Source organism: Hyla sarda, chromosome 3 (genome assembly GCF_029499605.1).
Source record: "Hyla sarda isolate aHylSar1 chromosome 3, aHylSar1.hap1, whole genome shotgun sequence".
NCBI classification, from domain to species: domain Eukaryota; kingdom Metazoa; phylum Chordata; class Amphibia; order Anura; family Hylidae; genus Hyla; species Hyla sarda.
Window position 1 is genome coordinate 9488551 of NC_079191.1, and position 25987 is coordinate 9514537.

Sequence of the window (25987 nt, forward strand, 5' to 3'; positions counted from 1 at the left end):
TGAAACGCGTTGTCCACAAAACTGTCTTGTATACTTACCTAATAAATAACACATTGTTCTTACCATCACTAGTGTTGAGCAGCATAGGCCATATTCGAATTCGTGATATTTTGCGAATATATAGACGACTATACGTCATATACTCGCTAAATTCGCATATTCGTAATATTCATGTTTTATTTTCGCATATGCGAAAATGCTCATACGCGAAAATTCGTACGCCAGTCTCACACAGTAGTATTAGAGCCTCTTTACACCACACAAGCTTGAAGCAGAGAGGGATGATCACTGCGATGTGTACTGTGAAAAAAAAAATTAAAAAAATACGAATATTCGTAATTGCGAATATATAGTGCTATACTCGCGAATATTCACAAATTCGCAAATATGCGATATTCGCGTATTAAATTCGTATTGCGAATATTCGCGAGCAACACTAACCATCACTGTGTCCTCGGGTGATGCACCTTAAGCCATAAGTCAAATTTGTCTATGGAAAAAGAGGAACCCTGCCAGGTCATCCTTATCCAGATTGTTTACCTGTATCCCGCACCATTTTGACAACGGCATTGCCGGCTCTCTCCCAACATCTATCTATTCAAAGCGCTTCAAAGTGTTGTGCCTGATGGCCCAACACTCCAAGGTGAGCAGATTCTCCCTTTACTGTATTTACGGGTACCCATCGGAAATAATTGCACTATATAGCGCCATCTCTGTTCCCTTGTTCTTTACTATTCACATAGATAGAGATGGAGGCCTCCCAAGGTTTTAAAGCATAATGATAAGGCATGTCCATGCCCCAGCTGATATACAAGGTGTCCACTCTCACAAATTACGTATAATGGCTTCATAGTTCAGTTTCCTTTAATGTTCTCTGGCTCAGTTGCACTTTTTGTCCTGTAACGTTCTGTTCTCCGTTCTGTGTCCGACCAAAGAAGATCCCAAGAAAAGACGTGTTGTTGGTCCAACTAGTTCGCTTTGTCTAGGTGATTCTCATGGAGCCTCATGTGTGAGGATTAGTGTTGAGCATGAATATTCCTAATGTGAATTTTTATTGCAAATATCGGCACTTCGCGATTTCACGAATATTTAGAATAAAGTGCTGTATATTCATAATGACGAACATTCTGGGGGTTTTTTTTGCATGGAAAAAAGTGAACGAACACGAATATAGGACGAATAATTGTCAATATATTCTCGAAATATCGCAAATTTGAATATGGCCCCTGCCGCTCATCACTAGTGAGAATTGACTTTATGTGTTCCGTGTGGTCAAACCATGTATAGCACATCTAGGAGGCGTACCTACTATGTCAAGTCATGTGAGTCCATGAAGACTACAAAATGTCACCATCTTCTTCATTTTTACTTTGACGTCCTTGTTGTTCAGGCTGTAAATTAAAGGATTCAGCATGGGGCAGATAATATTGAAGAACACAGAGAAATATTTCCCCTGGTTGGTGGAGTAAGCTGACGAGGACCCAAAGTACATGGTCATTCCGGTCCCAAAAAACAAGACCACCACCGAGATGTGGAAGGTGCAGGTGGAGAAAGCCTTAGATCTACCCGCAGACTGGATCTTTAACACAGACGATATAATGCAAGCGTAAGAAACAATAATAAAGACAAATGGAATAAAAAGACAAAGAAAACAGATGAGAAGTACATGGATACACGACAACTTTGTGACGGCCATGATCTCGCACATGAAGTGGTTGACTTGGTTTGGATAACACAGATCTATAGGCATAAAGAAAGAAGGGAACACGAAAGCAAAGAAGCTCAATATCCACGGGATAGCCGTCAGCCGATAACAGATGCTCCATCTCATCAGCACAGGGTAACGGAGTGGCCGGCAGATGGCCACATATCGGTCATAAGCCATGAAGGCGAGAAGAAGACACTCGGTTCCTCCTAAAAGAAGTGAAGTGTAGAACTGTAGGGCACAAGCCCCGAGGGTTATGGATCGCTGAGTAGAGATGAGGTCTGTCAGTAATCGGGGCACCACTGTGGTGGAAATACACAAGTCCATAAAGGACAGGATGGCGAGAAAGCAATACATGGGGGTGTGGAGGTCAGCGCTTGTGAGAATGATCCCAATGATCAGGTTATTGGTGACAATAGTTACAACGTAGATGACAAAGAATAAGACAAATAAGACTCTGTTCACGGATGGGTCATAGGAGAAGCCCAGAAGGATCAGCTCCGTGGCTATGGTCCTGTTCATTGTGTCCATGGAAATTAATTCTACAAGGAAGATAATAGATCAAAAGTGGCAACAATAACTTTTTATCTTATAATAGGAAAAAAAAAAAAAAAATATATATATATATATATATATATATATATATATATATATATATATTCTATTTTTTTATAGGCAGTTTTTGTTAAACTGATATGGTGAACAAAAGCCAAAACTACAACTATTGCCCTGAGTGGAGGCATGTACCTCAACCCAAGGGGGTGGTCTTCTGCCGAATATCTGTTTGATCAGGTCCTGGAAAGGGGTCACCCTGATCTTCTAGGGAACTTGTATAGGAAATAACTACCGGTCCAAATGTGTTTCCTATTCAGTTTCCTGGGACCGCAATGACCTCCACTTCCCGGGACCTCCGCAACCTCTGGTTTACACAATTTCACAATGATCCAAGTGTAAATGGGACTTGCTTGTAGTTCCTAACACAGAAGATGAATGGGTGGGGGTTTTTAGGACCTCCACCATTGGTGAGAGAGTGATAGACTATCCTAACGGATCACATTACTTTCTATAGTGTGTGAACCTTATTAAAAGGGTACTCAGCTACTAGACATCTTATCCAAAGGTAGTGGTCGTGATGTCACGGACACACACCCTCCATTCATGTCCATGGGACACGCCCCCTCTTATAGATATGAATGGAGGGGGCGTGGTCGTGACATCACGATCACAGCCTCCTGCTCTGAGCATTATGAACAAAATGTTCAGAACGCTGGAGCACTGGAGTACCCCTTTAAGTTTTAAGCACAGAAATAAGGTTATAAGCAGAAAGATATTAAAGAGAAACCTATGGGATAATTATTTGATTGGGGGGGTCCGACCTCTGGGACCCTCGTAATCTACAGACCCTCCAGCACAAGAGATATTCTGTATAACTAATCTGAAACCGATGACCCCCCTTCCACCCCCGCACACACACACACACACACACACACACACACACACACACACACACAAACACACACAGACACACTATTAACCCAAAATAAAGAGCAACCCCAATAGGGTGGAGACTAGGAGCAACAAACAAATAATTCCCTGTATGTAGAGTCCTACATTTTTTTTTCTAATCATCTGGTGCCTAAAAGTTATACAAATTTGTTAATTACTTCTATATAAAAACCTTCCAGTATTGTTTATCTGCTGCATGCTCCAGAGGAAGTTGTGTAGTTCTTTCCAGTCTGACCACAGTGCTCTCTACAGACACCTCTGTCCGTGTCAGGAACTGTCCAGCACAGGAGAGGTTTGCTTTGGGGGATTTGCTCCTGCTCTGGAAAGTTCCAGACACGGACAGAGGTGTCAGCAGAGAGCACTGTGGCCCGAAAAGAACTAGACAACTTCCTATGGAGCATACAGCAGCTGATAAGTATGGGGAAGATTAAGATTTTTATATAAGTAATTTAAAAATCTGGATAACTTTTTGGCACAAGTAAATAAATAAAAAATAATAGTTTTTTCTGGAGTACCCCTTTAACCCCTTAAGGACGCAGAACATAAATGTACGTCCTGGTGCGGTGGTACTTAACGCACCAGGACATACATTTACGTCCTAAGCATAACCGCGGGCATCGGAGCGATGCCCGTGTCATGCGCGGCTGATCCCGGCTGCTGATCGCAGCCAGGGACCCGCCGGCAATGGCCGACGCCCGCGATCTCGCGGGCGTCCGCCATTAACCCCTCAGGTGCCGGGATCAATACAGATCCCGGCATCTGCGGCAGTTCGCGATTTAAATGAACGATCGGATCGCCCACAGCGCTGCTGCGGGGATCCGATCATTCATAACGCCGCACGGAGGTCCCCTCTCCTTCCTCCGTCCAGCTCCCGGCGTCTCCTGCTCTGGTCTGTGATCGAGCAGACCAGAGCAGGAGATGACCGATAATACTGATCTGTTCTATGTCCTATACATAGAACAGATCAGTATTAGCAATCATGGTATTGCCATGAATAGTCCCCTATGGGGACTATTCAAGTGTAAAAAAAATGTAAAAAAATGTAAAAGTAAAAGTAAAAAAAAAGTGAAAAATCCCCTCCCCCAATAAAAAAGTAAAACGTCCGTTTTTTCCTATTTTACCCCAAAAAGCGTAAAACATTTTTTTATAGACATATTTGGTATCGCCGCGTGCGTAAAGTTCCGAACTATTAAAATAAAATGTTAATGATCCCGTACAGTTAACGGCGTGAACGAAAAAAAAAAAAAAGTCCAAAATTCCTACTTTTTTAATACATTTTATTTTAAAAAAAATTATAAAAAATGTATTAAAAGTTTTTTATATGCATATGTGGTATGCCCCCATACCGCCGCTTATATGGAAAAATAAAAAAGTTATAGGTCATCAAAATAAAGGGATTATAAACGTACTAATTTGGTTAAAAAGTTTGTGATTTTTTTTAAGCGCAACAATAATATAAAAGTATATAATAATGGGTATCATTTTAATCGTATTGACCCTCAGAATAAATAACACATGTAATTTTTACCATAAATTGTACGGCGTGAAAACGAAACCTTCCAAAATTAGCAAAATTGCGTTTTTCGTTTTAAATTCCCCACAAAAATAGTGTTTTTTGGTTGCGCCATACATTTTATGATATAATGAGTGATGTCATTACAAAGGACAACTGGTCACGCAAAAAACAAGTCCTCATACTAGTCTGTGGATGAAAATATAAAAGAGTTATGATTTTTAGAAGGCGAGGAGGAAAAAATGAAAACGTAAAAATTAAATTGTCTGAGTCCTTAAGGTCAAAATGGGCTGAGTCCTTAAGGGGTTAATGGGGTTCTCCGATGCTTACACATCTTTTCCCCTATCCAAAGGATAGGGGATAAGATGCCTGATTGCGGGAGTCCCGCCGCTGGGGACCCCCGGGATCATGCACGCGGCACCCCGTTTGTAATCAGTCCCCGGAACGTGTTCGCTCCGGGTCTGATTACCGGCGACCACACGACCGGCGGCGTGTGGCGTCACGACTCCGCCCCCGCGTGATGTCACGCTCCGCCCCTCAATGCAAGCCTACGAGAGGGGGCGTGACAGCTATCACGCCCCCTCTGGTAGGCTTGCATTGAAGGGCGGAGCATGACGTCACACGTCGCCGGCCCGGTGGTCGCCTGTAATCGGACTGATTACAAATGGGGTGCCGCGTGCATGATCCCTTGGATAGGGGAAAAGATGTGTAAGCACTGGAGAACCCCTTTAAGGTGCTATATAAGGGAACTTTTTGATACAGATATGAAGAAAATTTTGAAGCCAAAACAAAAAAAAGTTAAAAAAAAGAGGAGAGAAAGCAGAATTTCCTTCCCCTTACCATTATCACTCTGCTTTGATTCCACAAACTACAAAAGAACTGTATCGAAATGTGCTTAAGATTTACTAATTTATTGAAATGTTTAAATCTTAATAATATTATTTAGTAATACATTTTTTGAAAATTAATAGATTTATTTTTCATTCATGTACTTTTTTTCTGTTTTGCCATTTTACTATTATTATCATCATCATCATCATCATCATCATCATCAATCATTATCAATCATCATCATCATTATCAATCATCATCACCATCACAAAATAAACTAATTGAAAATCATTAAATTTACCCTTATAATTTACACATTCATGTTATTTATTATTATTATTATTATAATTTATTTATTTTTTATTAATATAATAATAATAATTATTATTATTATTATTATTATTATTACTACTACTATTATTATTATTACTATTATTATTACTATTATTGTATTAGTATTATTATTAATAGTATTATTATTATTACTATTATTATTATTATTATTATTATTATTATTACTATTATTATTATTATTATTAATAATATTATTATTATTACTACTATTACTATTATTATTATTATTTTTATTATTATTATTATTATTATTTTTAACCCCTTTCCGTAAATGGGCATATATTTACGTCCACTGTGGGCTCCCTCTGTATGACACGCTCTCAGCAGGTGAGCGCGCATCATACCCGGTGGGTCCCGGTTGCTATCAGCAACCAGGACCCGTGGCTAATATTAACCCTTTAGACACTGCGATCAAAGTTGATTGTGGCGTCTAAAATAGCAGATGAATCAGTGGGCTGTTTGGGACCATCGCGGTGAAATCGCGGCATCCAAAATTGTGTATTTTTGGTCACTTTGTACACCCTAAAAAAATGTATAAAAAGCGATCAAAAAGTCTCATCAAAACAAAATTTGAAATGGCGCAAAAAACGAGCCCTCATACCGCCCAATATATGGAAAAATAAAAAAAAAGTTATAAGGGTCAGAAGGTGACAATTTTAAACATACTAATTTTGGTGCATATAGTTATAATTTTTTTAAAGTAAAATTAAAATAAAATAAAACCTATATAAATTTGATATTCTTGTAACTAGAGATGAGTGAAGTTACAGTGACTCGATTCGTCACAAACTTCTCGGCTCGGCAACCGCCGAACCGAGAAGTTCGTGACGAATCGAATCACTGTAACTTCGCTCATCTCTACTTGTAACCGTACGGACATGCAGAATAAAGATAAGGAGTCATTTGTACTGAAAAGTGCACTGCGTAGAATCGGAAGCGGCCAAAAGTTACAAAATGGCGTTACAAAATTTTGTCCCACAAATATATTTTTTCAGTTTTTTTTTGTGGATTTTATGCAAAAAGCAAGCCCTCGAATGGGTCTGTAGGTGGAAAATTTAAAGCGTCATGGTTTTTAGAAGGTGAGGAGGAAAAAACAAATGTGCAAAAATGGCCTGAGAGGGAAGGGGTTAATAATAATAATTTATATATATGCTGTGATAAAAAAATAAAAAAATAACACTTTTGATACATAGTAGCAAAAGAATGCCTAAAGAAGTGCTTGATTAAAGGGGTACTCCGGTGAAAAATCGGAGAGGACTGTGTTTCAAAAAGAAAATAATTTCCACTCTAGTATTCAGCAGCTAATAAGTACTGGAAGGATTAAGATTTTTTAATAGAAGTAATTTACAAATCTGTTTAACTTTCTGGCACCAGTTGATTAAAAAAAAAAAACGTTTTTCACCGGAGTACCCTTTTAGTGTTCCAAAGTATGATTACAAGGTACCCAGACAAGGACACTCTGCATCACCTAATTATAAAATGTGAACCTAAAATATGGCATTTGTTGGGCACCAAATAAATATCTACAATGGTCTATGGTGGTCCTACAGTACATCTCTACATACAAACTAGTCATTTTGTTCCAGGCATTTCACCAGCAGAATAGTGAGTGCAGCTCTGGAGTATAATACAGGATATAACTCAGGATCAGTACAGGATAAGTAATGTAATGTATGTACACAGTGACCTGACCAGCAGAATAGTGAGTACAGCTCTGGAGTGGGAGCCAATCAGTTGTGGGTGTGGTTCTGCTTCAGCTGTGTGGTGGTGTCTGCTGTGCCTCCTGAGCTCCAGGGAATTACCACCTGTTCCACCTGGGACCTGCTTTCTCCTCCCCAGGGAGGGAGTGGGTTTCCAGGGATGAGTGAGGGAGGCGAGGCCCAGGCTTCTGCCTCCCGGAGTAGGCCGCAGGGAGGCAGGAGAGGCCAGCTAGCAGCCTGTACATCAGAAGATCTGGGGGTTAGGCGATCCACCCGGAGTCGCAGCAATGTCACTCCAACACCCCCCAAAGAGGCCGAAAGGTTTCTGGAAACGAGGATCCCAATTTGGGAAAGCTGGGTGCTGCCAGCAGAAAGCCAAGGTCATCTGGAGGAAGGCAGAGTACTCACGGAGGTGAAGCCGACCTCAGTGAGGAAGGCTGGGGAATGCTGAGGACCCGGGAGTCTATTTCCACCTGTACTACCCGGGTCGTAAGTCACCTCCGGGAGTATGAAGACGCCAGCAAAGCTGTGAGGAGGCTTCAGGAGGAACTTCGCCATGTCCGTTCTAGGCTGGAGGTTACCCCAAAGAAGAAGAAGCCTGAAGTCCAGGCACAGATAAAAGGTCTGATGGCTGAAATAAATGCTTTGGAGGAAAGAAAGGAGGAATTGCTGGAGATGAGTGGACCATTTAAAGAAAAGCTGAAAAATCAAGAGCGTTTCAGAGATATGGATGAAAAGAAACAGAGAAGGTTGATGGGGCTGCAACCTGAGAGCCAGGTGGATGATGAGGAGGAGATAGAGGGAGAACAACAGCCAGATCCACCTGGTGGCCTGTCGCAACAGCAGCAGGCCCCGTACAGTGGGCCCCCTGCACAGCAGCCAGCAGTATCACCTGATAACTCAGGGGAAGACAGTGACAACAGCTACCAGGGAGGGGCGCTAATGGCCCAGATACGTATGCTGGAATCCCCAGTGTGTCCTCAGAATCTGGTGTTCGGAGATGAGCTGCCAGATGAGGCACCTGGGGGTAAGAAAAAGAAGACCAAGCCAAAGCAGCAAGAAGTGGTGAGTTACATCTACACCCCCCTCCCTGTAAACCCTGAGTCGGCCGCAGGGTCAGCTCATTGTGCAAGCCCCGTTACCCAGCCCAGCCCGTGTTCTGTGGTGGACTCGGTGCAAAGGAGCGGGGAGAGTACAGGTACTAAAAGGGCGCAAAACTCCATGCCTGTTTGCAGTAGCATGGATGGAGTAGAGAAGGCACTGGCTGCAAGGCCGGACAGTGAGGGCAGCCCAGCAGTGGGCATAGAGGCAGACTCCGGGGCTGTAGTTCGCTCCCCTGTGGGAGGGGGGGGTGACTCGGAGGGGGTGGTAGTCGCGGTGACTACAGATGTAGCAGACGCTCCCAAAAGAAAAGAACAAATCCTATTTTGTATTGGCGCCGCTGATTCCATTGATCAGCGGCGCCCTGATAAGACTGGAGAAATTGCTGATGAGGCGGAGGGCACTAATAAGAACAGGGCTGGGGCCTCCTCTAGACTGGGTAAGCATGCTGCCCGGTCCCTTAAAGGGCCAGCGGAGGTTGTCCCAGCTCTAGTGCCCCGTGATGCCGAGGCAAAACGGACTGAAAATGTATCAACATCACCATCATCATCATCATTTGCCGGTTTACCTGTTGCTGGTCCAGCCAGTGTGAGTGATGGGGTAAATGGGGTTGGGGGATGTATGACTGGGGAGAGGATGGAGATTGATGTTACTGGGGAAGGTGTTTTTGGGGGAGGTGGTGACCATGTTATTGGAGTTGGTGCTAATGTTGTCATTGGGGGTGGTGGGGATGTTGTCATCGGCAGTGGTGTAGGTGCAGGGTCTGGTCCGGTTGCCCCCCCAGTGGTGACAGACCATAGGAGTTATGCCAATGTCACTGCTGGGGGAAGTAGAATACTTTCCTCGTCTCCTGACTCTAGGGACGGTTTATTGCAGCGACGTCTCCTGGAAGCTCTGAAAAAGGGGGAAAGGTCGATTAATGTAGAGGGTAGAGCAGTTGATCTGTCCTTCTGGATAGAGAGACACGGTCTCTCTGCCTTCCGAGAGGAAAGAGGGGGCAATACTGTGTGGTCCCTCCAAACAGCCGGGGCAGGTAGTAACCGTAGGAATGTAGTCCGTCTTCGGTGGCAGGGCAAAGATATGTGTCCTTCAAGGACGAAAGTGGTTGAGCTCTTGCTAAAGATGGGCTTCAAGGCAGTTGATATCTTTGCCTTGATACATCCCTACGGTACTCCTGAATTCGATATCAGTTTTGTTCGGCCAGAGGGGCTTGAGCTTTTCTGGTCGAATTATGAATTGGTAAAGAATGAGCCCGGCTGGCGAGACTTTGCCATACAGGCATTGTCTCGCCAAAACGAAATCAAGAGAGTGACCGTTTTGACCCGTAACGAATCACTCTCTTGTGTTGACATCATCACCTGGTTAGGACGGTATGGCGAGGTAATAGGGGTCCCGCAGAAGAACAGGGACGAGTTTGGCATCTGGTCAGGAGCCTGGACGTTTTTGGTAAAACTAAAACGTTCAGGAAATACAGTTACCCATATTCCATCCTCTGCCTTTCTCGGTAGGGATCGTATCCAGATTTTCTACCGGGGTCAGCCGAAGCTCTGTCACAGATGTGGTGACCCCACACACTTCAGTGCAAACTGTACGGTGCAGAAATGTGCCTTGTGTGGGGGTGTAGGCCATCTTGCCGCATCTTGTGCAGAGATTAGGTGTCACCTGTGTGGTGACTTAGGTCACCCATTCAGTCGTTGTCCTCGTTCTTTCGCTAATGCAGTCTTGTCCCCAGCGGGTGAAGATCACGAGCCGGAATCTGCTGGGGAGGGGACTAGCAGGGGTGGAGGAACTGAGGGGTCAGTGAGGAACAGCAAGAAAAAGACACCAGCCCAACTAAGATGTCTTGATAAACGCCAAAGGGATAGGGTGATGGGGAAAGCCCGGGTTACCGGGACAACCTCTCATTCTGTCCCAGAGGCCAACCTTGCTGCTGAGACCCTGAGGGATGGCGAGCTGAATGAGGAGGTCAGGAGGATCCAGAATGAGGAAGGCGCCATCTCCTCAGATAGCGTGGAGGAGGATGATGGGGGATGGCAGAAGGAGACACGAAAGCGGGGTACAAGTAGGAAAAAAAGGGAGATTTAAGATCTTCTCCCACCCTGGTCCAGGTGCCACAGGAAGGCAAAACTGACTCCCCTCTGGTTGGCCTTTCCAATCGATTCCGACCCCTCAGGGACATCTCCTCCTCTTCTTCGGAGGGGGAGGATGAGGGGGAGGTGGCAGAGGGGTTTCCAGGGGGCGCCGAGTCCTCTTCCCCTGGGGAGGTTATGTCCTCGGGGGAAGGGACTGGCCTTGAATCCGGAGACGAGGAAAGTAAAACGACGTCTGGTGAGATGGACACTTCTATTTCTCTAAAGAGGGTGAAGAGTTCTTCTGATGTGGAGGGTGAGAAGGGGAGTGGGAAAAAGAAAGCTGTTTAACTCAATCACCCTTGATGGCGGCACCCTCTCCGTTGACGCTGGCGTCCATTAATGTCGCCAGCATTAAGTCAGATACGGCTCGATTTGCTGCTTATGATTTTTTTGCCCATATTAATGCTGATATTTTATTTTTGCAGGAGACCAGGCTAACAGACATGTCATCTATCTACAAGGCTAAAAGAGAGTGGAGGAATGGGCCCTCCTACTGGTCTCTTGGGGCCGAGCCGTATAGCGGAGTGGCGGTCCTTTTTACCGCAGCGGTAGAATGCCGACGGGTTATCGAGTTAGAAATGGGGAGGTGCCTGATCTTAGATGTCTTCATGAGGGGACAAGAACTTCGCCTTATTAACATCTACGGCCCACAGTCTAAGTGGGACCGGAAGTGCCTCTTTATGAGGATCAAGCCCTATCTTTTTACAAGTCGGCAGGTGGTCTTTGGAGGGGACTTTAATGCTGTCACGAGGCCCCAAGACAGGGGAGGTGCCAGAGACAAGCTGACTTATGATAGCGTCGCCCTTAATAGCATAGCGAGTGAGGCTCGCCTGGTGGATGTCCACATCCGGCACACCCCAGGCCACGCGGGATTCACCTATCATAGGGGTAGTTGTAGGTCTAGGATAGACAGGTTTTATTTAAAGGAGGAAGCCGTCTCTTCAGCAGTGTCTGTTGTTGAGGTGGAGTTCTCCGATCACTGTTTAATTTTGTTTTCTCTGAATGTCACAGAGACCCCCCGGATGGGCAGAGGCTATTGGAAGCTGAATTCGTCTCTCTTGGAAGAAGCAGAGATAAGACAGTCCTTTGAGGATTTTCTTCAGAGTCAGGTACCATTGCTGGGCCTTTGTAACAGTAAGTCAGAGTGGTGGGAGATCTTCAAGGAAAGGGTTGCGAGATTCTTCCGCCAGCTCTCGGGCCTCAGAAGCCTAAACAGGTACCGCTTGTACCAGGGCCTGAGGAAGAAACTTGAGAACCTTGTCTCGACTGGAGGTAGTCGTGATGATATCTCCAGAGTGAAGTCCTTGCTGATGAAGTGCCAGTACGATAGGCACGCATCTTTGGTTTTTGAGAGGAATTACGGGAAGTACCGCTCGCCCGACCCTTACAGAAACTGCAAGATGTCAGTGAATAGTAAAGTAGTCTCAGGACTGATTGATAGTACGGGATCCTTGAAAAGGTCCAGATCAGGGATCCTGGAGGTCATCAGATCCTTCTACTCGCACCTCTTGGGAAGGAAGGATCTAGATCGAGATAAGGTATCAGCTTTCTTGGCTGAAACCGTCCCTGAACCAGGAGTAGACCCCTCTCTTGACGTTTTGACAGAGATGATCCGGGAAGAGGAAGTCAGGATGGCTATTGATGGGCTTGCCCTCAAGAAGTCACCCGGTCCGGATGGCTTAACATCTGAGTTCTATAAGACCTTTAAGGACACTTTGGTTCCCCTCTTGACCGCGGTTTTTAATGAGTGTCTATCCTCGGGCACTCTGCCAAAGTCAATGAGGAGGTCAGCGCTGATCATCCTGTCAAAGGGTAAAGACCCGTCCCACATTGAGAATTGGCGTCCCATAGCACTTCTCAATGCGGACAGAAAGATTCTGGCAAAAGTGCTGTTTAACCGGCTGGTGGAATTTGCACCCCGGCTCCTTTCGGGGGCTCAGCATTGCTCTGTTCCGGGCCGCAGTACATTCAGTGCTGTGCTCAGTGTCCGAGAGGCTGTGGAGCAGGGTAGGGCTGGCCACTGGAAGGGGTACTTGCTTTCCTTGGATCAGGCAAAAGCGTTTGATCGGGTTAACCATGAGTACCTCTGGTCTGTCCTTCTGAGATATGGCCTGCCAGGGGGGTTTGTTGATTGGCTTAAGACCTTGTATGTAGGGGCAGAGAGTTTCCCGCTTGTGAATGGTTGGATTGGCCGCTCTTTTGAGGTTGGGTCTGGTGTCCGTCAGGGTTCTCCTTTGAGCCCTTTGCTGTACGTGTTTGCAATCGATCCTTTCCTTAGAGGGATTGATTGTGGACCGTTGGCGGGGGTGAGAATGGACCTGGCGGTGCCAGATTCGGCTCTGAGGGCGGTAGCGTACGCTGATGATGTCACCGTGTTTGTCTCCTCACAAGAGGAGGGCAGATGGGTGATGTCAGAGGTGGACCGCTACTCGGAGGCATCCGGGTCCAAGATCAATCAGGATAAGTGTGAGAGTCTCTGGCTGGGAGGGGGAGATCCTGATTTTGATCTCCCGGACGCCCTTCCAGAGCCCCAGGAATCCGCAAAAGTCCTCGGCATCGAATTTGGTCAAGGGGATTACCCCAAACAAAACTGGGACAGCAGGCTTAAGATCGCCGCTCAGAAGGTAGATCAGTGGAAGGGTTGGTCTTTGACCCTCCGGGAAAGGGTTAACCTGATGAAAACTTTCCTGCTCCCTTTGCTGATATATCTGGGCAGTGTATGCATGTTGCCAGAACCTCTTTGGACCCGGGTCTACAGTGTGTTCTTCCAAATGTTATGGGGGAATAGACTGAACCTAGTGAAGAGGGAGGTTACTTACCGTACGAGGAGACTAGGGGGGTTGTGTATGGTCAACCCTGTGGTGTTCCTAGTGAATACCTTTCTTAAGACCAATATAGCAAACCTCTGGTCAGAGAGGGCTCCTCCGTGGGTATCCTCCTGTAGGGGATGGTTTCGGCCTTTCTTCCAGGAATGGGAGACAGGAGGGCAAGTGAAGGATCTTCGCACACCACACGGGCATCTCCCGGCTTATGCTACCCCGGTTCTGAAGGTTATTCGTCGGTGGGGTCTGGGGATGTGGGAGATTAGGACTCTGTCGAGGAAATTCCTTGACAAGAGGGTCCTGTCTTCTCATTTCCAGAGGCCATTGGCACTTAAGGACTGCCCAAGTCGGGATCTGGAGGTGGGTTTAGAGCTTTTGAATTCTATCAGGATCCCCTTGAAGTTTTGGGACTTGACTTGGCGCTGCTTCCATGGGAAACTGTGTGTGAGGGACAATCTGAAGTGCAGGAGCTCTGATGACCGGGGATGTCCCCGCGAAGAGTGTGGAGGCATGCTGGAAAGCATGGAGCATTTTCTGCTTCATTGTCCCTTTAACACAGAGGTTTACACCAGGGTGGGCGCTTCCATTGGTTGGCCTCGGCTGGCCAGTCTCTCCTATGCGGAATGGGCCTATGGGGCATTCAGAAACCTTGGAGGCTGGGACCGGTGCACTTTATTCCTAGTCAGCTCAGTGGTCAGGTATTACACGTGGAACGCACGGTGTTTAGTGTCGACGCAGCGTAAAATCCTCCCTGTGGGTGAGGTGGTTAGGAACATTCTTGGTGACCTGGTGAAGGTGCGTTCTCTGGAGTACGAGAGGCTGGGTGCTGGCAGGGCCTCTCGTCTGTGGAGGGGCTCTGCCTTTAAAGTGCCTTAGCCTGTTGTCTCCCCCTGGTGGTGGGCTGATGCTGGCACATTAGTCTTTTTGTTTTGTGCTGTAGATATATGGTGATATAGGGCTTGCATGCACTGAACTTGAGCTTTAGGGGTTTGTGTGATTGAAAAGCCTTATTGATGTTTGTTGTTTGGTTTGTATTATTTTGTATATATTTGTTTTGTTTGTACATTTATGTTTATGTGTATATATGTATATATATTGTATTTTTTTTCTAGGGGTTGTGTTGTGTTGGGGTTTAGTGCTAGGTTGGGTGGTGGGTAGATGGTGGGAGGGGGGATTCTGTGTGGGACTTTTTGTTTAAAAAAAAAAAATCCTGGACTGGTTCATGGATGTCTGTTATCATGTACTGGGGGCATGGGATGCGGGACCAGCTCAGGGCCAAAAAAAAAAAAAATAAATAATAATAATAATAATAATAATAATATATAAAAAATATAAAAAAAACATTGTATATTCGGTTTCTCTGTTTGCGGTGTTTGTTGGTGGTTTGACACATATTTATTATTTTGGGTGGGGAAATGCAACCGGACCAGTTTTTAGTTATTATTGTTATTATTATTACTGTAAGTATTATTATTATTGTAGAGTGTTTAGTAGTTGTTGTTATTATAGCGGTGTGTTTGGTGAGAATGAGGCTGGACCAGAAGATACTTGGATGGACATTTTTGGACTAATATGGACTCATTTTTGTATATATTATACAGGTGTATGTTGTTTGTATTATTGTTATGGTGATGTTTATTCTTTTTGTAATATTTTATATTTTTTAATAAAAGATCTACAGGATATAACTCAGGATCAGTACAGGATAAGTAATGTAATGTATGTACACAGTGACCACACCAGCAGAATAGTGAGTGCAGCTCTGAAGTATAATGCAGGATATACAGTGGGGATCAAAAGTTTGGGCACCCCAGGTAAAAATTTGTATTAATGTGCATAAAGAAGCCAAGGACAGATGGACAAATCTCCAAAAAAGCATAAACTTACAGATTAGACATTCTTATATGTCAACAAAAGTTACATTTTATTTCCATCATTTACACTTTCAAAATAACAGAAAACAAAAAAAATTGCGTCTGCAAAAGTTTGGGCACCCTGCAGAATATATAGCATGCACTGCCCCCTTTCAAAAGCTGAGACCTGCCAGTGTCATGGATTGTTCTCAATCATCATCTGGGAAGACCAGGTGATGTCAATCTCAAAGGTTTTAAATGCCCAGACTCATCTGACCTTGCCCCAACAATCAGCACCATGGGTTCTTCTAAGCATTTGTCTAGAAATCTGAAACTGAAAATAGTTGACGCTCACAAAGCTGGAGAAGGCTATAAGAAGATAGCATAACGTTTTCAGATGTCAATATCCTCTGTTTGGAATGTAATTAAGAAATGGCAGTCATCAGGAACAGTGGAAGTTAAAAGCAAGATCTGGAAGACCAAGAAAAATATCAGACAGGACAGCTCACAGGATTGTGAGAAAAACTATTCAAAACCCACGTTTGACTGCACAATCCCTCCAGAAAGATCTGGCAGACACTGGAGTTGTGGTACACTATTCCACTATAAAGAGATACTTGTGCAAATATGGTCTTCATGGAAGAGTCATCAGAAGAAAACCTCTTCTACGTCCTCACCACAAAAATCAGCGTTTGAACTTTGCAAATGAACATATAGACAAGCCTGATGCATTTTGGAAACAAGTTCTGTGGACCGAAGAGGTTAAAATTCAACTTTTTGGCCGGAATGAGCAAAGGTACGTTTGGAGAAGAAGGGGAACAGAATTTAATGAAAAGAACCTCTGTCCAACTGTTAAGCATTGGTGTGGATCAATCATGCTTTGGGGTTGTATTGCAGCCAGTGGCACAGGGAACATCTCATGAGTAGCAGGAAAAATGGATTCAATAAAATTTCAGCAAATTTGGGATGCTAACTTGATGCCATCTGTGAAAAAGCTGAAGTTAAAGAGAGGATGGCTTCTATAAATGGATATTGATCCTAAACACACCTCAAAATCCGCGGGGGATTACATCAAGAGGCGTAAACTGAAGGTTTTGCCATGGCCTTCACAATCTCCGGACCTCAACATAATTGAAAATCTATGGATAGACCTTAAAAGAGCAGTGCATGACAGACAGCCCAGAAATCTCAAAGAACTGGAAGACTTTTGTAAGGAAGAATGGGCAAAGATACCGCAAACAAGAACTGAAAGACTCTTGGCTGGCTACAAAAAGCGTTTACAAGCTGTGATACTTGCCAAAGGGGGCAGTACAAGATATTAACTCTGCAGGGTGCACAAACTTTTGCAGACGCCATTTTTTTGTTTTCTGTTATTTTGAAAGTGTAAATGATGGAAATAAAATGTAACTTTTGTTGACATATTATAAGAATGTCTAATCTGTAATTTGATGCCTTTTGGAGATTTTTCCATCTTTCCTTGGCTTCTTTATGCACATTAATACAAATTTTTACCTGGGGTGCCCAAACTTTTGATCCCCACAGTAACTCAGGATCGGTACAGGATAAGACTCAACTCGATAGCCATTTTCTTTTACTAATCCTGAATATACAGTATAACCTCCCAGGCAGATCACTTACTTGTATGTAATAAAATGTAAAATACTGATCTTCTGCCTCTACTGTATGTAGTCCGGAGGCTCAGGCATAGTCTGCAGTATCCCAGTGACAGCCACAGACTCCAGCTGACTGTCACCATCTCCCACGAGAGCCCAGCCCCCGATACCACAGCACGGGGTATTTATTGTCTTGTGACAGCTCCTGAGGTCAATTATAAGTCATAAAGATTCATCATTCAATGGCAGCACCGGTAGACAATGTAATCTAGACTGGAAATAATGGATATAATGATTTAGAATGAAGTTATAACTAATACATGGAAATATATATATATATATATATATATATATATATATATATATATATATTTTATTATTGTTTTTTTTTTTTATAATTTTTTTTTATTTATTATATAAGTTATCCTAACACATTACACAAACCTTTTACAACTTCTTAATTTCTGGCCTCATTTTGATTCCTGGTTTATTGGGATTTCCCAACACAACACAATGGTGATTGGCTGAGAGACTAGTACATCTTCCGAGGTTGTGCCGGAGCACCCAGTGGGTCCTAGGGATCGGACCTTCGTGATAAGACACTTGGATGGGGAATACGTTTTTAATGACTGGATAACCCTGCATAGGCCCAATGATTGTGAATTAAGTGTTAAGGCATATAGTTAGTGTCTGCTTACTCAGGAAGCACAGGAGCAGGGGCTCTCGTCCATGACAGGAGTCCCTGCTCCTTGAACGGTTAGCCTAAGTTTCAATCATTCCGAATTGATTTGCTCTCTAATCATAACATGATGGTCTCGGTAATGAAGGAGTCCATAAAAACACCAATGGTGGCCTAGGGAAGGCAGGGACTCTGGGATTCAGTAGTGAGTAGGTCTATGACACGGGCAGACTGAGCGGTTGGACCATTCGTACTCGGTCCAACGGCCCGGCAGTAGGTAGGGCCCACCCGCCGCACCGCCACCAGCTGTGCTGCACCACTGACTAACATCACTGGGAGGGCAGATGTAACAGCAGTGTTCCTACTTGGCAACATCACTGTCACGCTGTGGCTGGAAGGAACGTAGTGTCAACAGGACCGGTGGGCATGATGTAAGTGGGAAGCATGCATGCTGCACATACTCTCTACTGGTAGCACTTCCATCTGTAAGTAGTTTCTTGGGAACAGCACTGTGGCCATCCAGATAAGTCAGAAGGGGACAGGAGTTTGTAAGGTGGGAAAAAGGGGGTCTGTAAGGGGGAGACAGGGGGAGTCAAAAAAGAGGACAGAGGGGTCTGTAGGGGGGAGACAGAGGGATCTGGGGAGTGGACATAGGAGTCTGTAAAGGGTGGGCAGAGGAGTCTACTGGGGAAAAGTGGGGTCTAGAGGAGGAGAGAGGAAACTGGCAGGGATAGGAGTCTGGAGTGGGACAATACGGGGATGGGATTCAGATGTATGGAAGTGTGTGGCAATATTATATTCAGCAGAACAGTGTGTGGCAGTATTAAATTCAGCAGAACAGTGTGTGGCAGTATTATGTTCAGCAGAACAGTGTGTGGCAGTATTGTATTCAGCAGAACAGTGTGTTGCAGTATTGTATTCAGCAGAACAGTGTGTTGCAGTATTGTATTCAGCAGAACAGTGTGTTGCAGTATTGTATTCAGCAGAACAGTGTGTTGCAGTATTATATTCAGCAGAACAGTGTGTTGCAGTATTGTATTCAACAGAACAGTGTGTGGTAGTATTGTATGCAGCAGAACAGTGTGTTGCAGTATTGTATTCAGCAGAACAGTGTGTTGCAGTATTATATTCAGCAGAACAGTATGTTGCAGTATTATATTCAGCAGAACAGTGTGTTGCAGTATTATATTCAGCAGAACAGTGTTTTGCAGTATTATATTCAGCAGAACAGTGTGTTGCAGTATTGTATTCAGCAGAACAGTGTGTTGCAGTATTGTATTCAGCAGAACAGTGTGTTGCAGTATTGTATTCAACAGAACAGTGTTTTGCAGTATTATATTCAGCAGAACAGTGTGTTGCAGTATTGTATTCCGCAGAACAGTGTGTTGCAGTATTGTATTCAGCAGAACAGTGTGTGGCAGTATTATATTCAGCAGAACAGTGTGTTGCAGTATAATATTCAACAGAACAGTGTGTGGCAGTATTATATTCAACAGAACAGTGTGTTGCAGTATTGTATTCAGCAGAACAGTGTGTTGCAGTATTATATTCAGCAGAACAGTGTGTTGTAGTATTGTATTCAGCAGAACAGTGTGTGGCAGTATTATATTCAGCAGAACAGTGTGTTGCAGTATTATATTCAGCAGAACAGTGTGTTGCAGTATTGTATTCAGCAGAACAGTGTGTTGCAGTATTGTATTCATCAGAACAGTGTGTGGCAGTATTATATTCAGAAGAACAGTGTGTTGCAGTATTGTATTCAGCAGAACAGTGTGTTGTAGTATTATATTCAGCAGAACAGTGTGTTGCAGTATTATATTCAGCAGAACAGTGTGTTGCAGTATTATATTCAGCAGAACAGTGTGTTGCAGTATTGTATTCAGCAGAACAGTGTGTTGCAGTATTATATTCAGCAGAACAGTGTGTGGCAGTATTATATTCAGCAGAACAGTGTGTGGCAGTATTATATTCAGCAGAACAGTGTGTGGCAGTATTATATTCAGCAGAACAGTGTGTTGCAGTATTATATTCAGCAGAACAGTGTGTTGCAGTATTATATTAAGCAGAACAGTGTGTTGCAGTATTATATTCAGCAGAACAGTGTGTTGCAGTATTATATTCAGCAGAACAGTGTGTTGCAGTATTATATTCAGCAGAACAGTGTGTTGCAGTATAATATTCAGCAGAACAGTGTGTTGCAGTATGAACAGTGTGAACTAGAGTATCGCGGTCAGGACCAAATCAAAGGGAAAAGAGACTATTACAGAAAAGACGCCTCCTGTGAGTCACTGTCATTGTGTATATTGTGTCTCATCAGTGCCGTAGTCACTTGTAATGATTACCATTGCTCAGGGCTGGGTGAAAACACACACAATAACCTCATTTGGAAGTTTAGAATAAGTTTTTTCTGTGACAATACATCGCAGGTGTCTGTCACGTCAGGTAGGGAATCTTGTTAAAATTTAGAATCCCTCCCCTTACCCAGCATGCTGTGCGGCTGCACTTGCTGATCTCAGTTATAATCTCGATGCAGAAGGAGCACAAAGACACAGGATCCTACATAAGCTGGAGATTTTATTTTCCAGGCTTCCGTAGCCGGATGCTGCCCCTGTGCAGCGAGGGGTAGGGTATGAGGATGGGTTTGACTGGAAATAGGAGCAGATCAGAGGTGGGGCCAGGGGTTAAGTCTCGCCGGGGGCCTCTGCTGGTTGGGGAGTCCTGAGAGTTGTCAGTCTGCCCCTGGTTTATGATAATATTCCTGGTGGTCTAGGGCAGTATAGGGGTTAATAATAAAACCTATGGTGTTCTAAGGCAGTTAAAGGCCCTAGATTGCTCCGTGCACCAGATGACAGGGGTGCCGCAGGAGAGATTGCGGGGGTTCCCAGCGGCAGGACCTCCGCGATCAGACTTCTTGTCCCCTATACTTTCCTAAGATGTTTAGGGGCGGAGTACCACTTTAAGTTGATAACATGAAGGAGTTAATGATAGCATCCCTGGTGGTCTATGGAAATTTATGGAAAAGGAAAAATTATAATCTTGCAATGACATTGTGGTAAGCTTGTGGGGGTGTAGGGTATATGGGGTTTAGCTGTGCAGTGACTAAAGGGTACTTGGTTAACCCTTAACACTCGTGACGCCTGGGTAAGGGCTCCTCTGTATATATTTGTTCTATCGCCACCCGTCCCAAGAGCGATAGGAAGGAATAATAAATGATTGTCCACAACAGTAGGTTTCAGAAAACTGTCGGAACTTTTACTGCAGGTTTTATGCAGAATTAAACAGGAACAGTCTTTGTACAAGAAGAGTCTATTATAATCCTGACAGTTGGTGGGGACCTGAGTTTTAAGCTCAGGAGATTTATATGCGCTGTTCCACTGGATTTAGGGGATTGAGTTTAGGTCCAGCAGTCACGGGGACTTTAGCGGGAAGTTGTATTGTAACTCACGATTTGGTAAGTTGCGGTATTATCAGGCTTCGGCCGGGTCTTGTCTTTGAAAGTTGCACAGATCTCTCCTCTCTGCTAGTCCAGAACCCAAGAGAGCGAGGATTGACTGGCAGCTCCCTTATATGGGCAGGGGTGGCCTTGAACTCATTGGTCCATACCATCTGTCAATCACTTTACATAAGGGATTATGGTCTTTGACATGTGACCACACACGTGACCTGGGAAGGTTCTTTAACATACCCTAAGAGAATTAACATTAGTCACATGACCAAAGGTCCTGCAACACTATATACACAATTAAATATACACACACAAACATGACAACATTTAAGAAGGAAGAGGTGACTAGGGGCTATCCCACCAGGAGGACCCTACCGGAACGGAGCAACTCTGGATTTGGGGACCAACATACAATATACGGTATACTATACAGTACCGGGGCACCACAACATAAGTATTCATACTCATTACTCAGGACTTAGTTGAAGCCCCTTTGGCAGTAATTTTCAGTCTTCTTGTGGATGAGGCCACAAGGTTTACACATCTGGATTTTGGAATTTTCTTTAATTTGTCTCTGCAGATCTCCTTAGCTCTATCAGGTTGGATGAAGACTGTCATTGGAAGCCATTTTCAGGTCTCTCCAGAAATGTTCCATTGGGTTCAGGCTCTGGCTGGGCCACTCAAGGACATTCATAGAGTTGTCCCTAAGGCGCTCCTGTGTTGTCCTGGCCGTGTGCTTAGAGTATTTGTCTTGTTGGAAGACAGCAACCTCAACACTTTCCCTCAACCCTGACCAGTCCCCTTGTCCCCACAGCATGATGCTGCCCCCACCATGTGTGGTAGCAGGGTGTGATGAGGGCAGATATTGTTACCCTAGGGGGAGATGGCATTGACCCCTTGCATTTGTGATGCCAGGGCGTGGTTTAGCCTAAAACCACCCAAGTTATATTGCTGGATCCTGGGCTAGGCACGGGGGCAATGAAGACCCCGACGCCAAGTTACGGATACCGATAGCTTTACTGAGAGTAGACAGATGGTAAAGTCTATACAGTTCAGCCAGGGTCCCAAAAGGTGACCAGTGATGCGGAGACCTTAAGGGCTTGCTGGGACTTGTAGTAGGACTGGACAATTGAATGCAAGACAACGCTGACTTGACAGATGACAGGGACTGACTTGACTCATTAAGCTGTGACTTTATCTTACTTGACTTGATGGTGGCTGCAGGACTGGACTTTTCCTCCAGACATGATGCTGCCCCCACCATGATCACTGTAGGGATAAAATTGGGCAGGTGATGGGCAGTACCTGGTTTCCTCTATACATGATGCTGCCCCCACCATGATCACTGTAAGGATGGTATTGGGCAGGTGATGGGCAGTGCCTGGTTTCCTCCAGACATGATGCTGCCCCCACCATGATCACTGTAGGGATAAAATTGGGCAGGTGATGGGCAGTACCTGGTTTCCTCTATACATGATGCTGCCCCCACCATGATCACTGTAGGGATGGCATTGGGTAGGTGATGGGCAGTGCCTGGTTTCCCCCAGACATGATGCTGCCCCCACCATGATCACTGTAGGGATGGTATTGGGCAGGTGATGGGCAGTGCCTGGTTTCCTCTATACATTATGCTGCCCCCACCATGATCACTGTAGGGATGGTATTGGGCAGGTGATGGGCAGTGCCTGGTTTCCCCCAGACATGATGCTGCCCCCACCATGATCACTGTAGGGATGGTATTGGGCAGGTGATGGGCAGTGCCTGGTTTCCCCCAGACATGATGCTGCCCCCACCATGATCTCTGTAGGGATGGTATTGGGCAGGTGATGGGCAGTGCCTGGTTTCCTCCAGACATGATGCCACCCCCACCATGATCACTGTAGGGATGGTATTGGAGAGGCTTCCTACTGACATTAAGGCCAGATTGTGGAGGCTGCAGTGATGGTTCTGAACCTTCTGGAAGTTTCTCCCATCTGCTCACAGAGTTCAGCCAGAGATTCTCCACTAGGTTCTTGGTCATCTCTCCGGTTACTTAGTCTGGTCGGGCATTAGCTCTAGGAAGATTTCTGGTTGTTTCCCTGACCTCTTGAGACGTTTCAGTGGTGCAGAAATGTGTGTCCCCTTCTCCAGATCTGTGTCATTATGGAGTATTAAGTGCAGAAGCACAATGAGACGCAACAAAATTTGAAAGAGTCTGAAAACTTTTCAAACACCTTGCATGAGAGACCCATGTAGATCATGAGCAAAGTAATAGGGCGAGAGACTTAAAAGCCAAAATGTTGGCAATGGGGCCCCTGTGCAGCTGAGCAGGCTGTATATGTTATGTATTCAACCCTTGAACTAAGCCCTATATAGGAAGAACCCTAAAGATTTTGACTGGATTTTCTATCTTCTTCCAGTCATAAACTGTAGACACCATATCACTAAGCTTTATGGGGCCGTATAATATGTGTTACGCCGAGCGCTCCGGGTCCCCGCTCCTCCCCGGAGCGCTCGCTTCTCTCTCGCTACCGCAGCGCTCCGGGCAGCTCCACTGACCCGGTGCGCTGCGATACCGTCTCCAGCCGGGATACGATTCGCGATGCGGGTAGCGCCCGCTCGCGATGCGCATCCCGGCTCCCGTACCTGACTCGCTCTCCGTCTGTCCTGTCCCGGCGCGCGCGGCCCCGCTCCCTAGGGCGCGCGCGCGCCGGGTCTCTGCGATTTAAAGGGCCACTGCGCCGCTGATTGGCGCAGTGGTTCCTATTAGTGTGTTCACCTGTGCACTCCCTATTTATACCTCACTTCCCCTTCACTCCCTCGCCGGATCTTGTTGCCATTGTGCCAGTGAAAGCGTTTCCTTGTGTGTTCCTAGCCTGTGTTCCAGACCTCCTGCCGTTGCCCCCGACTACGATCCTTGCTGCCTGCCCCGACCTTCTGCTACGTCCGACCTTGCTTCTGTCTACTCCCTTGTACCGCGCCTATCTTCAGCAGTCAGAGAGGTTGAGCCGTTGCTAGTGGATACGACCTGGTCACTACCGCCGCAGCAAGACCATCCCGCTTTGCGGCGGGCTCTGGTGAAAACCAGTAGTGACTTAGAACCGATCCACTAGCACGGTCCACGCCAATCCCTCTCTGGCACAGAGGATCCACTACCTGCCAGCCGGCATCGTGACAATATGGTCCTTCATATATCCACATATACCCCATGACAGCTGTATTCTACTGAACTACTCTATATCCTGGTTAGGGCTTGTTATGCCCATAAAGGGTTTCAATAACCAAAGAATCTCCAATATATATTTTAGTGGTAAGACAAAAAAGATCAATGGTACCGTGGTTCTACATAACCTTCCCCATCCAAGAGGCTTAAAGTGGTACTCCACCTTTAGACATCTTATTCCTTATCCAAAGGATATGGGATAAGATGTCTTATCATGGAGGACTCCCGCGATGTCTCTTCAGCACCCGTCGTTCGTTTAGAGCATCGGGTGCAGCGTCGGAGGCTTGTGATGTCATGGTCAGCGCCACTCCTGATGTCATGGTCACGCCCCCTCAATGCAAGTCTATGGGAGGGGGCGTGACGGCCGTCACGCCCCCTCCCATAGACTTGCATTGAGGGGGCATGGCCGTGACGTCATGAACGGGGCTGACCATGACATACAGAGCCTCCGCCCCGCATCGCCAGTCATCCGGCACGGAGCAAAGTTCGCATTGTGCACCGGATGTCTGGGGTGCCGCAGCCGATATCAAAAGGGTCCAGCCACTGGTGACCCTTGTAATCTCAGCTACGGCACCCCAGACATCCTTTGGATAGGGGGTAAGATGTCTAGGGGCGGAGAACCCCATTAATGAATGGTGAGAAATGGGCCAAGTTTTGGATTATCTGCCTATAGGAGCATGTCAGGATGACTATATTACCTGGACAATGAATTTCATATAAAGTAACTGTAGGCTAATCCAAATTTGGGGGATTTAAATTTTTTGGTTTTAGAATTTCAAGGAATCGGGTAGAACCTTCATAGTATATGTATACATAATACAATGTATCATTTATCAAGTTGGAACTATAAAATACATTGGACTAAGATTAATTCAATTTAAAAAGACACAAAGACAAGTAAAGTATTCAATTATGTCAAATTAAATTCTAAAAACAAAATAATAAACGTTGTCGCGGGAAATGGAATATTACAGAACGAAGATTCTCCCGGTGACGGTTTCCTCGTGAAGACTCGTACATGAGAAATGATGAAGACTCCTGAGATCAATTACCCTCCGCAGGATGGAGCAGACGGGTTAGTTAGTGCGGGGGCCACGTGGGAGTCTGCGCTCTGTTAGTTATAGGTTTTTATTAATTGTATATTTTGCCTTAGATATCAGATCAGTGAAGCCTAATACTATAGAGAACAATGTGACCACCGACCATGTTTATATTCATAAATACTTGTTTGGAGTTATTTGGGGCTATACAATGATAATCTCTCCTTAAAATAGATTCAGGGACCCATCAAATTATATATACAGTATATCCCATAAGTAAGTCCACCCCTCACATTATATATACAGTATATCCCATAAGTGAGTCCACCCCTCACATTATATATACAGTATATCCCATAAGTAAGTCCACCCCTCACATTATATATACAGTATATCCCATAAGTGAGTCCACCCCTCACATTATATATACAGTATATCCCATAAGTGAGTCCACCCCTCACATTATATATACAGTATCTCCCATAAGTGAC

General features: G+C 45.0%; 1 protein-coding gene across 1 annotated transcript; it reads right to left on the reverse strand.

The window, feature by feature from the left end:
• Nucleotides 1-1318: 1318 nt before the first annotated feature.
• On the reverse strand, nt 1319-2227 carry LOC130360910 (olfactory receptor 2K2-like). The gene has a single exon (XM_056563464.1). It carries the CDS (start codon nt 2225-2227, stop codon nt 1319-1321), a length of 909 nt encoding a protein of 302 aa, XP_056419439.1.
• Nucleotides 2228-25987: the final 23760 nt, after the last annotated feature.

Coding starts and splice junctions, on each gene's coding strand:
- LOC130360910 (XM_056563464.1), bottom strand. CDS start 2,227: ATGAACAGGACCATAGCCACGGAGCTGATCCTTCTGGGCTTCTCCTAT.